Source organism: Vipera berus (assembly GCF_964194415.1).
Source record: "Vipera berus genome assembly, chromosome: 2".
NCBI classification, from domain to species: Eukaryota; Metazoa; Chordata; class Lepidosauria; order Squamata; family Viperidae; genus Vipera; species Vipera berus.
Window position 1 is genome coordinate 43,077,843 of NC_138203.1, and position 13,371 is coordinate 43,091,213.

The following is a 13,371-nucleotide window of genomic DNA, read 5'->3' on the forward strand; positions in this document are numbered from 1 at the left end:
CAGGAAACATCTTAAATGGCTGTACATAAATATCTGCAGGCTTCCAAATGATTGAGCAATCTCGTCCCCTTTTACAACATTCAAAGATAAAAACTGAACTCTACAGCCTAGAGTCACGGTATAAATAGCTGCAGAATTCAGACAATTAAGAAAAGAAACTCATTAAACCAGAATTAGTGATCAAAAATTAGAAAAATCAAGAACACTATTTTTTAGAAAAATAAACCATATATAAATAGTCAAACAGGAGGAGTAATTATGGAGAACTTGTTGGAGGAGCAGTAAGGAGAGGGACTATATCTTAGATGTTAAATACAAACAAATATAAGAAATTTAAAGACAGACGCTGACTGTTCCAAATGAATGGGGGTGGAAAATAAGAATATGTATAGGCATATAGGGATCTGATGGGTCTTGAATGAAAAGATATCAGCAAATTTTATCTGTGCTAATGGGAGAAGGAAAGAAAAACTGGAAAAAGAAATTGTGAAAAAATAGCATGAAACAAACCAGAATACTTATTATCCATTGTTTCCCAGAATGTAAGGCCATGCAAATGAACATAAAATGTTCTCATTTTTGCTTTTGTAGGAGTTGAAGAAGCAGATGGTATTTTATTGATTTGGCTCATGGACAAGAAGAACTGTTGCTATATATTTCCTGTCTTATTGCTTAAAATTGTGATAATTCGTTTACTTTCACATTGCAGTAATAACTAATGTAAATAATGTAAGATTCAAATGAGCAGAATGGAGTTTTGAATTTAGCCTTCATCAAATTCCGCTTCCTACACATGCCTGGACTGAAGTCAGTCCAATAAATGTTTATTGTTTAGCCTTCAGCCTGTGATAATGCTTAAATATGACTGCATGTGAGTTGCTCTATTTATACTCTTACCAGGCTTACAGGGATGTGTAGAACAGGGCTTTTCAACCAGTGGTACGGGTACCACCTGTGGTACACTGGCACCTGGCAGGTGGTACGCGACCATCCTAGAAAAGTGGTAGCAGGGGAGGGGAATGAGCTGAACCGGTGGCAGCACCGCACAAGCTTGAGCGAGAGACGGCTGGAGCTGCAGGGCTGTCAGGGCTCAGCGGAAGCGCCAGGATCAGTGCTTCTTCAGGGCTGTCAGGGCTCAGCGGAAGCACCAGGATCAGCACCAGGCTGCAGCTGGTGCTCGGTGCTGATCCTGCTGCTTCTGCTGAGCCCTGAAGAAGCACCAATCATCTGGAATGTTGCAGCATCTCCAGGGTCTTGTGATTTACATTCAGATGCATAGCAACTGATTCATATTTATGGGTCATGTGAAGTGGCCAAAACCTGCTGCAACCACCCAGCAGATGGGGGGGAACCAAACACCCCACCCCACCCCCATTGCCAATCCTCAACAGAAATGCTCACAACAATGAAAACCTCGGACAAGAGGAAGAGCGCCACCGAGCAGGCAGGCGTTTTGCTCGGCTGTGGTTTGGGGGGCGCTTTTTTCAGTGCCATTGTAGCTTTGAACAGTCACTAAGTGAACTGTTGTAAGTCGAGGACTACCTGTACTTCATCACTTTTTTCCTTTTTTTTGGTCAAGTTTTTGACACCTTGCTAGGTGACTGATGGTACTTGGATGTTGCCATATGCTAAAAGTGGTACAATGGGTGAAAAGGTTGAAAAGCCCTGGTGTAGAAAACCAAAACCAATTTTTCTCTTCCCACTTTTTATTTCAAGTTTCTAATTTTTGTTTCAATAATTGTAATAGAATGGAAAGTATGTATGATAGTTTCAATGTCAGCATGCAGTTTTCCAGTACTAATAGTATATTGGGCAAATGGGAAGATCCATACTCATTTTCTGATCCACGTGCCCATGGATCCCCATTTTATAGATTCATCAGATGCTTTTAAATACTATGTTTATCACATATGTAAAACAGGAGGAGGCAACATCTGCTTCAACTTGTCCAGGCTATCTCTGAGCTATCTTTGAGTTCATACATCATGTTAAAGAAAAGCAAACAAATCATTTAGTGCACCAGCATCTAGTGAGTCCAGTTACAGGTATGCCTAGAAGAAAATATTCTGGTAGTGTCCACTGCATTACAGTATTGTAATGGTGCATTACAGTTGTGTTTCTTCAATATGTTAAACCATAAACCTGATTAACTTCACTGTCTAAGCTAAAACCAAATAAATTACATACAAACCAGTCATCACATTAAACCATAATGCTGTGTGGAGTCAGGCATTGTTTTTAACCACAGATTGCAATTCAGCATCATACAATGTATGGTGCAAATATGTGAGTTGATACATTGGATATACAATGTTTTAGCAATGATTTGATGAACAAGCCATAATTGGCTGTGTTTCCATGAACATTTGCAACTTCCAGTGGGTTCACCGAAAAGGTTAAACTAAAATTATACAGACCAGTATAGTGTCTTGCCAGTGTCAAAGTGCTGTAATCTGGGATGTAAATGGTATTAAAATTCCTTTAGTCTTCACCAAGCCTATGATTTCCCTTTTCTAGGCAAAGAGTACTCTAACCTGGGACTTCTTGGGACTTATGTGTACATGATGACTATCAGTGTTTCTCTTTGATGATATGTAGCAGTTCTCTGAATTTTTCCAGTCTAGATTTGGTAGCTCCAGCATATAAGTGTAAGGTTTCCTGAAATGAAGGCAATTTTGAGTTATTTGATTTTCCAAATAAGGCCAGGGTTGGCTTCTATGTGGGAAACATGATAGCAGTTCACACAACAAAGTCCAAAGTGAAGATATTGTCTTTTCATGCTGACGAAATTTTCAATCAATCAATAAATCTTTAGGCTTGGATTTCTCAAACCTGGCAACTTTAAGACAGGTGGATATGGCTGGTTGGGGAATTCTGGGAGTTGAGGTTCAGCCAATGAAGACAGTCGCTACTTCAGAAACTGATAAGACAGTTTTGCCTTACTTCCATTTGATTCCAAAACTAATTAGAGGCAAGTTTTCATAGCATGTTAAGCTAAAAATATAACTAATTTGTGATTTTTAAATTTATATATATACATTAAGGAAAAATATGAGTGCAAACATAGCAGGAATACAAACAGGATACTAAGGAAATAAAATAGAAATAAACTAGGAAAAGCTTCCCCCGCCCATGCGTGCTAGTCGTTTCCAACTCTAGGGGCCGGTGCTCATCTCATTTTCAAAGCCGAAGAGCCAGCGTTTGTCCGAGGACATCTCCGTGGTCATGTGGCCGGCATGACTAGACGCCAAAGGCGCACGGAATGCTGTTACCTTCCCACCGTAGTGGTCCCTATTTTTCTACTTACATTTTTAGGTGCTTTCGAACTGATAGGTTGGCAGAAGCTGGGACAAGTAACAGGCGCTCACTCTGCTACGCGGCACTTGGGATTCGACCCGCCAAACTGCTGACCATCTGATTGACAAGCTCAGCATCCTAACCCACTGAGCCACCGTGTCCCTTTTAGAAATAAACTAATAAACACTAAATCAAATAGAACCATTGTAACTATAAAGAAATTGCTATAGATTAGTTTTTAAACAAACTGAATTTTGATGACCAGAAAGTGTATTGTCCAGTATTTTCTTTTTTACCAATAAAATACTAACTCAAAGGCTAAAAGATGGCACATTGCATGAAGCCAGACTTTGATATCTAGTGTAAAAGTATCTTTCCAAGAACACATAATGACTTTTTTGATAAGAGACCAAGCACAATAAATCAAAAGTTTATCAGAAATATACCTGTTTCAAATTTTTGAATATAATTGAATATAATTAAGCAAAATAATTGTCTCTCAAGCTGAGCTTCTGATGATTAGATTAGAATTGAACAGAACAGAACAGAATAGACTACTTTATTGTCCAAGTGGGATTTGACACAGAAGGAATTTGCAAAAGCCCTCTGTATACATCGAAAGCAACAGAGTAATAATCATAATAAAGTTACCAATAAAGGTAAAGGTTCCCCCGCACATGCGTGCTAGTCGTTTCCAACTCTAGGGGCCGGTGCTCATCTCCGTTTCAAAGCCGAAGAGCCAGTGCTTGTCCGAGGACGTCTCCGTGGTCATGTGGCTGGCATGACTAGATGCCAAAGGCGCATGGAATGCTGTTACCTTCCCACTGTAGTGGTCCCTATTTTTCTACTTGCATTTTTACGTGCTTTCGAACTGCTAGGTTGGCAGAAGCTGGGACTAGTAACAGGCGCTCACTCTGCTACGCGGCACTCAGGATTCAACTCGCCAAACTGCCGACCTTCTGATCGACAAGCTCAGCGTCCCAACCCACTGAGCCACCGCGTCCCTTAAGTTACCAATAAGACGGTGTAATAAAGAAGATGGGAAGGATAATAATTATTTTTTCTGCAGTCCTATCTGTTGGAGTCTCCATTTGTCTTGTTTGGTTGCTTTGCCAAACCAGACAGTTATAGAAGTACAAATGACAATAATTCATCTGTAATGTACATGGTATGGCCATGAACTTTTCTTGTCAGCAAGACATTGTCATTATTTTCTTCCAGCATCGTTTTGGTTTCCTTTGGTCCAAGTATGAATCATGTTGGATCCTTTTTGAGGTCAGCCAAGGGCAGCTAATGCTGCCAGACATTAGAACTAACATCTCACACAACCACTGATTTGGAACTGTCCCAACTCTGTTGTCAGAGCTTCACCAAGGTCACTGTAGTAAATCTCCGTCTAGAAACACAGCCAGCATTCAGAAACAAATAGAAAAGTCAAAGTAAGGTTTAGCTAAAAAAGAAGATCAGCTACTGCAAAATCAGTTAGGTCCTCTATTAATAATACTTCTACAATTAAATCATTTCCCCATTTTTAAGTGGTGATGTAGTCCTTGGACTTGTCTCTGAACCTTGGATGTGAGCACAAAAGCATAGTGACTGGTCTCCTATTTTTGCTTTTGTTCTTACCAACGTCACACTCTCTCATCTCCCCATCCCAATCTTTCAAGACAGGCAAGGTTAAGAAAGAGAAGCTGCAAGATTCCAAGCATATCCTTTATTGTTGTAGGATAGGCTTATTTTGAGTTTCTTTCTCATGCTTTCAATTTTCTGAAGACAGAGTTGTTGTTTGTTGTTTCTCCTTCTTTAACATTTCATTACTATCATCTTTACCCAAAGAAATACATTCTTTCACACTGTGCTAAGTGCATGAGGACCCATTCAGAATGACTAAAGATCTATTTTTCAATACCCTGTTGCCTATCAGCTTATTGTACCTTCATTCCTCTGGTCAAGTAAGAGCTGAACATCCCCAGCAATTTTAAGTTACAGTTTCTGATGCATTCCATCCCTTTTAAAGGGATGAGATCTAGCCTACAAAATGCAAAGGTGTTTTTTTACCAATCCTATCAACATTATTCTCCTATTTTACAGTCTTGATGATGTCATGCTGCCTTTTTATTGCACCTTGGTCTTGGCAGTGTAATATTCTACTCTGAGCCACTACCACATTCTTTTCCCTCCCCCCTCCATCCATGCCATTTTAATCACTGAGAATAACTGGCTCAGCAATTGTTACAGGGCTAGCTCAGCAATTGTTGTTGATTTTCAAATTTCTTCTGCACTAGGCAAAGAATAGTACCTGTGTGGACAACTGTATTGTATGCTTCTCTTAAGAAACCTGATAACAGTGAGAAGACTGATAACGAATAAAGATAGCGCTAAAATTTGGCTGCTGCTACAAATCAAAGCATTCAACTGAAAAAGAGATAAGTAATGAGAATTTGATGCACTTCCTTTTTTTTTCTCCATTTCATAACCTGCCCCTGGACATTGTTTGTACTATTTCCAATTATTATTTCTATTTGTGCTAGATTTCCGCAAAACAGAAATCATGTTTTTATTGCATCTAAGCCTGTTGCAATAGCAACAGCTGTTTGATCTTCGGCTGCTACTCTACTCACTAGAACTTCCTAAGTGGGCTATTGCAGTAGGAGCAGTGGCAAAACTTTTTTCCCAGCCTGTCCAGATAAATATGTAATTTCAGGAGTAATGCACAAGAGATACGGTAAATGCACGCAAATACAACCCCCACTCCATTACAAGAAGATGTATTCACTTGTTTAAAGGAGGCTACAGTATTCTGTTCACAAACTTGCACTATTCTTGCTAGCTTATACCATGCTTGCAAATCTCAACAATGCACGATATTTCCTAGTTAAGCAGGGAACCAATACAGAACTAACCATTTGGGTAGGTTTCTATTATAAAAAAAGAGAGAAGGTGTTTCTGGCAGTATGGCTTAGTAGGATGGTCATAGGAATTTCCTTCCTAAAATTCCAAATCATTTCTCTATTATTTAGGGTGATATAATGGTGGTGGATCCTATCTAGCCTCATGGATGAAAGCAACTGTGTTATCTTACAGAAGAGTGTACCAGCTCCAGAAGAGCAAAATGCAGAACACAGGATTAAAAGCAAATATATAGTAACTCATACTTTGGTAGGAGCTCTTAGCTTTCCTGCCTACTTCCAGGACTGGTTGCCTAGAGACAAAAATAAACAAAAGGAGTTTAGTAACAGTGCTGGGTGCTATGGAATCTATCTGCTGCCTTTCATGATTAACAGGAAAAAAACAATCGTACAGAATTTTTCTTTTCTGAATTTAACCCAGGATGAAGTATGGTAGCATCTCTGCCAAAGGTTCCAACAGGTATTGCTCATTTTTAATAACATTTTAAAAAGCTTCCTAGCGATCTAGAAGAATACAAGAGTGGACATTCATCTTAGATTCAGTGGAAATATAAAGGGCTTTTTTTCCAGCTTTGATTTAGGATTTTCTGGGACTGAGAGTATTATTGTGATTGATTTATAGCTTTCTACAAAACTAAATATTAAAATCAAAATACAATCCCATTTTCCTTTTCTAATAGAATTGCTGATATTGGATGCCTTCAGAGGCCTTGAAATACTACAGCAATCTGTAGAAGTGATTATAATTGAAATAGGCTACTGAATGCCAAAGATATGCTATGTTTGATGAAAGGGTATTAGAAAATCACAATACAAAATTCTATTAATTTGATTGTGTTTGAACTGCTTTTCCATTTGGCTTCATTATGTTAAATTACATTAATTGTATTTCTCAAAATTGTCTATATAACTGAACAAGGCAATTTATTTTACCTCAGGAAACTGGAATTTCAAGCTGCCTTTTAGCTGTTTTGAGCATCCCCCTCACAGAAGACTGTTGATGAAATACTGAATGAAGGCTTAGCTGTATGTATATTTGGCTAACCTGTTGAAAATACATATTTTTTTGTAATTGTTTGCATCAATGGTATTGGAAGTAAATAATAAATTAGTATTATGACCTTAATCAATACAGTATTAAGGCTTCATAACCGAAGATTATGGTCCATAATCTACCCTGCTGTTTCAGCGCAGATTAGTAAATAGATATTTTCCAATTTTCCAGTCTAGGACTAAGAGAAAGTGAGTATGCCAAACTTATAATGCTGGGTAACCACTAAATAGAAAGAGTTTGTCTCTGTAATAATATTTTAAGAACATTTCACGGAAACAAGCAAACAACTAAAGCTTAGTTTCCCCTCCTTCAACATAAACAAGTCATTTCCAATACTGAAATGAAAATAAGGATACTAAAAAAAGCCCCCTTAAGAGATAAACATCAGTAAGAGATGTAAGAGAACCATTTTTGTGTAGCCTGAAAGCCAGCATGAAAGCATGGAAGCCAGCTGGGTGACTTTGAGCCTGTCACTCTCTCAACTCAACCCACCTCACAGGGTTGTTGTTGTAGGGGAAATAGGAGACATACATATTAGGTATGTTCATCTTCTTGAGTTGCCCAAAATGTACATTAAAAAGGCAAGATAAAAATATAATAATAAGAGCCAAACTGGTATCGTGGTTAAGGTGCTGGACAGGACCTTGAGAGTTCTAGACCACCCTTAGAGAGCCTGGGTGATTTTGGGCCAGTCATCTGATTAAAGCTCCACCATTTCTGAAAATCTTGTCAAGAAAACTGCAGGGATTAGTCCAGGCAATTGCCAGGAACCAACTGGCATAAAAGCCAAAAAAATGAATGAATGAATGAACGAATGAATGAAAGAAAGAAAAAAAATTCTCTTTAGATCCCACTGTGCTTCAGTTCCTTGCATTCCTTATCACTGGACAAGCAAGATATACCTTCTGGGAGTTACAATATGGTGTCGTCTGGAGGATCACAATTAAATACCACTATAATAGTATGTTTTACTAAGACGGGTTCCCAAATTTTGTCACAAGTCATAAAAATGGAATGTTCAACTTCATGACATCACCAAGGAAACAACGATGCCAGTTTTAAGCATCTTTCAGAATTGGATAACAGTACAAAGTCTTCCAGAACTGGATAACAGTCGTGTTTGCAGGAGTTGTTAGACTAATAGACATAGCTCTCTTTAGTCTGAGGTAAGATAGTTAAGTTGCCTCGTGCTGTTCATGGGATTTTAAAGTTCTGCTACTTATGATTGTCAGGTTTTCCAATGAGATTAATTAGTTTGATATTTCTGTTATCAGTTTTGACGTCACAACCAATACATAGTCACTAGTAATCACTACTTTATATTAACATAAATAATCTGTATTTGTAGGCTCAGACCTGATAAGATGAATTCCAGTTATTACCTTACTTATAACTAACTACTAACATTGATTGTGTTCTACATAAATAGAACAAAAAGTGATTAATGACATTTACTACCTTAATAGGCCACAATGATTAGTTTAATGAATGTGAAATACGGCTTCCTTTTTTACAGATAATACTTCAAATAAAAATGTCAACAGAGAACACTGCAGAGTTGGCTAAATACCTTGAGAAGTAAGTAAATCATAGTCTAGCCTTTCAATGATCACAAGTTATAAGTATTCCAAAAAAAGCAAAGTGGAAGAAAATTGGAAATATTCACTTTTTGTTAACTGTGAATTATGATTAGCTAAACTATAATAATTTAAAAGCGGCAATTCTGACTTGCATTAATAAACCTTTATTTAAAGTAATCACAGTTGTGCTTCACAAGTTGATTAGTTTAAACTAGAAAACATAAGTTTCCTATTTTCTCACAGCCATGATCTGTGAGAAAGGTTATATTTGGCCCAAGCCTCAAAGAAATATATTCCTAAAGCATTAAATTATGTCCTAGGAGTAACCAGATTCCAGAATCACATGTAACCTTCTTGTTCACTAGTTTGGATCTCTGAAGAGCTAGATTGGGCCATTTTGAGGCAAGAAACATGTAAAACGTATAAAACATAGTTTTGACAATAAAAACTTATAAACAAAATATTATTTAAGAATTATGTTTGTATTACACTAATTCCCTTACCATATAGCTTTCTTATCATGGCAGTTAAGAGTCTTCATCTTTTTTCTTGAAAATGCTGTCCAAAGGTATAGGCTATTTATAAGTAATTGTTCAGACAATATTTCCATTTCTTTGCATCTATTTAAGAACAAGTGTTGGTAACCAAGGAGATTCCTTTACCCATAACAATGTGTTTGTGGGGTGTGATGAAAAAAGTCAAATGGCAACTTCCAGTTTTTTCTATCAGTATTGCACTATTATGGCTGCCATTCTGACAATACTTCATACATCCCAGCAGTAGAATCAGCTTCTTAGATTTTACCCAGACCACTTGCCCGTTATTTATTTACCCAAACTATACTATGCTATTTATACTGCAATAAATGTTTTCATGAATTTGCTCCTATATTAAGTATATGAAAACTACTCTACAATTTTATTTTAATTCTTTTTTGGACAAACGTCTATCAGAGCAACTCAAATTTATAACAACAATAACATTCCTTGTGATCTTTATTTTGGCAGTGTATTATATCCTAGCAGAAATAATTAGTTTACATCTTGAACACATGTAATTAACATAAGGATTTCCACAAAATTTAGCCTTGAAAATGTCTGGTACAGAAAGGATTAATTGCATCTGTTTCAAATGCATAGTAGTGAATGCATGAGGGGAAAAATGAGCTAGCTAAGTATAGTACAAACTGCAAATGAATGAATAAGTAAATGGGTGCAAGGTTGTTGTAATCATTACATTGGTATTGATTTTAGAAGGTCAGAAAGTCTAAAATATTTATCCTTGACTGCAGAGACTCATGCAGCCGTTCCCTCCAATTGATGCTTCAGTATGTCTTTTAAGGAATGCAATTAAGTATTAGTTTTAACTAATGAAGAGATTACATATTTATGGGCAACCCCATGGGTTAAGAACAAGTTCCTAACTTTGCCTTTAGTTTGAATTTGTATGCAAGTCGGAATTTGTTTGTCTATGGAGATTCTCAATCATCCAGGTCATGGTTGTCTCAAAGATTTTTTCCCCCCAAAAGGCCACTGGACTTTCTTGGGTCTTTTTCTGAACTGAAGAAGCTTCTTGGGTGAGAAGCAAAACATTTTCAAAGTAAAAAAACTAAGAAAGTCCAGTGGCCTTTCAGAAAAAGCACCTTTGAGTTGGAATTTATACTTACAAAGGGACAGCCTATTACTAAAATTGGTGTGCAGTGTTGTCCTTCCTCAAGCTTTCAACTTTTTTTTAAAAAAAATTATTATTTATTTTTATAGGGTTAAAAAGGAAGGTAGGGAAATGGGGATTTGGGATATGGTAGAGGAAAGGTTAAGGGTAAGGGTTGGGGTTTCCCCCAATAACATTCAATATTTGGCAAACAGCATGTTGTCTGGGTAAATATATATAAATAAAGATAATGAAGCTAACAATAACACTGATAGATATCATAAATTATCAAAAACAATACTAAATTTTCAATGTATGATAACATTCTTAGTCAAATAAATTAAAAGTTGCACATCACATTCCTTTCTCTTTAACTTGTTTATCTAGCCATTGATAAAATTTATTCCAAGTTCTGTAATAAACTGAATGCTCTTTCTCTTTAATCTCTAAGGTTAATCTATCCATTTCTGCACAATCTAATATTTTCTTAATTAACACTTCTTCAGTCGGGAACTTTTCATTTTTCCAATATTGGGCATACATAATTCTCTCTGCTGTTAATACATGTAACATTAAGTATCCACTCTCCTTATCATAGTTAGGGCCTATCATTCCTAAGAGAAACAATTCTGGTTTAAATTCTATTTGTTTTTTAATCATCTTCTCTAACCATACATGTATCTTAAGCCAAAACCTTTTTGCTTTAGGACATGTCCACCAGATATGATAATAAGTACCTGGTCTTTGCTTACATTTCCAACAAACATTTCAAGTATTTTTAAACATTTTAGCTAGTCTCACTGGTGTCATGTGCCATCTATAATACATTTTATACAAATATTCTTTATATGATACAGCTTTGGTTAATCTAATATTTCTATCCCATAGCTTTTCCCACTCTTCAATCTCTATAGTATGACCAACATTTTTTGCCCATATTATCATTGTTTCTTTAACTTGTTCCTCCTCCATCTTTAAGTTAAGCAGTAATCTATAGAGTTTTTAATCAGTTTTTCATCTGTTTTTAACAATGTAAGACAAGTTCTGTCTGTTCCTTATAGAGCCCCATTACTTTCACGTCTTTTTCATATCTCGATTGAATTTGTAGATATGGCCACCATGGTAAGTCAATACCTTGTTGTTGTAAGACTTGTCTAGATTTCAATCTTCCTTCATTATTCAGTAAGTCTTTATATGTTACAAGTTTATCATAGTTAAAGTTTGGGTAAGCAAAAGCTTCCATTGTTGAGAGCCATTCAGGTATCTTAGTATAATTTTTTTCTTTTATTTTTTCCCATTCTAAGAGTAGTGCAATTCTTATAGCATGGTTCTGAAAATATCTATGCGCTTTATTCTTTCCATACCACAGAAAGGCATGCCAGCCAATCTGCAGGTCATGCCCCTCTAGGTATAGTAATCTTTTGTCTCTAAGTGTTATCCATCCTTTAATCCACATTAAAATAGCTGCTTGGTAATATAACTTCCACTCTGGAAGTCCAAATCCTCCCTTTTCTCTAACGTCCTGTAGCAATTTCACTTTAATTCGTGTTTTCTTCCCTTGCCAAACAAATTTCAAAATTATGGTATTCAGTTCATCAAAGAAGGCTTTTTCTCATTTTACCGGAATGGTTTGAAATAAAAAGAGTATTTTCGGCAAGATATTCATTTTAACTGTAGCTATTCTCCCCAATATTGACAGTTGGAGATTTTTCCATTTTTCTAAGTCCAGTTTTATTTGTTTTAATAGTTTTGTATAGTTGTCCTCTTTCCGTGTTATACATCTTGCTGTTAAATGAATTCCCAAGTATTTAACTTTTTTAACTATTTGAAGATTTGTTTTTCTTGAAAGTTGCATTTTCTGTTTTTCTGTTAAGTTCTTTGTCAAAACTTTGGTCTTTTCTCTGTTTATTATCAGGCCTGCGACCTCACCATATTATTCTATTGTGGTCAACAGTTTTGTGCTTGTTTCCAGAGGTTCTTCCACTATAAAGACCAAGTCATCCGCGAATGCCTGCAATTTATATTTTTCACCCTTTATCTCCAGTCCTTTCATCTCAAAGTCTTGTCTAATATTTCTGTTCAATACTTCCAATGTTAATATGAATAGCAATGGTTATAAAGGACATCCTTGTCTTGTGCCCTTTTTATTATCAAAGTTTTCTGTATAGTCTCCATTTATAATTACTCTAGCAGTCTGTTTATCATAAATTGCATAAATTGCATTCATGAAGTTTTCTCCAAAATCCATTTCCAAAAGTTGCTGAAACATAAATTGCCAATTTAAGTTATCAAACGCCTTTTGCGCATCAAGAAATATGCCTGGGTGGGCCCCATAATACACTAAAACGTCCAAGATTTTTCTTAAATTGTATTTTATCTGTCTTTTAGGCAGGAAACCATTTTGATCTGTGTGTATAAATTCAATCAAAAATTTCTTAATTCTTTCTGCCATTATCAAAGCGAAAATTTTATAGTCTACATTTAGCAATGAAATTGGTTATAATTTTTTATATGTATCAAATCTACATCTTCTTTGGGAATTAAAGTGATATTAGCTTCAGTCCATGTCTTTGATATTTTGGTTTTCAGAAGAATTTCATTACAAAGTTCTTTTAAGATCATAGTAAGCACGTCTTGTAACGCAATGTAGTATTCTGCAGGCAGTCCGACTGGCCCCAGACTCTCTGGGGCAAGACTCCGGAGCTTTCAACATTTCTTAATGTTGAAGCTGTGAAGTCCTTTTAGGTACCACTGAAAATAGGCTGTATATTAAACACATACAGCCTCAGCAGTTCCTCTGCTCAAAGTAGAAAATGCTGACCACAATTTTTAGTGATAGGCAGCCCATTTGTATCTAGCAATTGCCCTTAAGTCAGATGTA

The 13,371-nt window shown here is 36.3% G+C and overlaps 1 protein-coding gene across 1 annotated transcript in view; it reads left to right on the forward strand.

Annotated features, from left to right (window-relative positions):
• Window positions 1-8,794: 8,794 nt before the first annotated feature.
• The window catches only part of FAM81B (family with sequence similarity 81 member B), a gene marked incomplete at both ends in the record, with an annotated part of 41,787 nt that continues 37,210 nt past the window's right edge, over window positions 8,795-13,371 (forward strand). Inside the window, one exon of the mRNA XM_081321757.1 lies at window positions 8,795-8,838. Coding sequence (XP_081177883.1) covers window positions 8,795-8,838 — 44 coding nt within the window. The remainder of the gene's footprint in view (window positions 8,839-13,371) is intronic.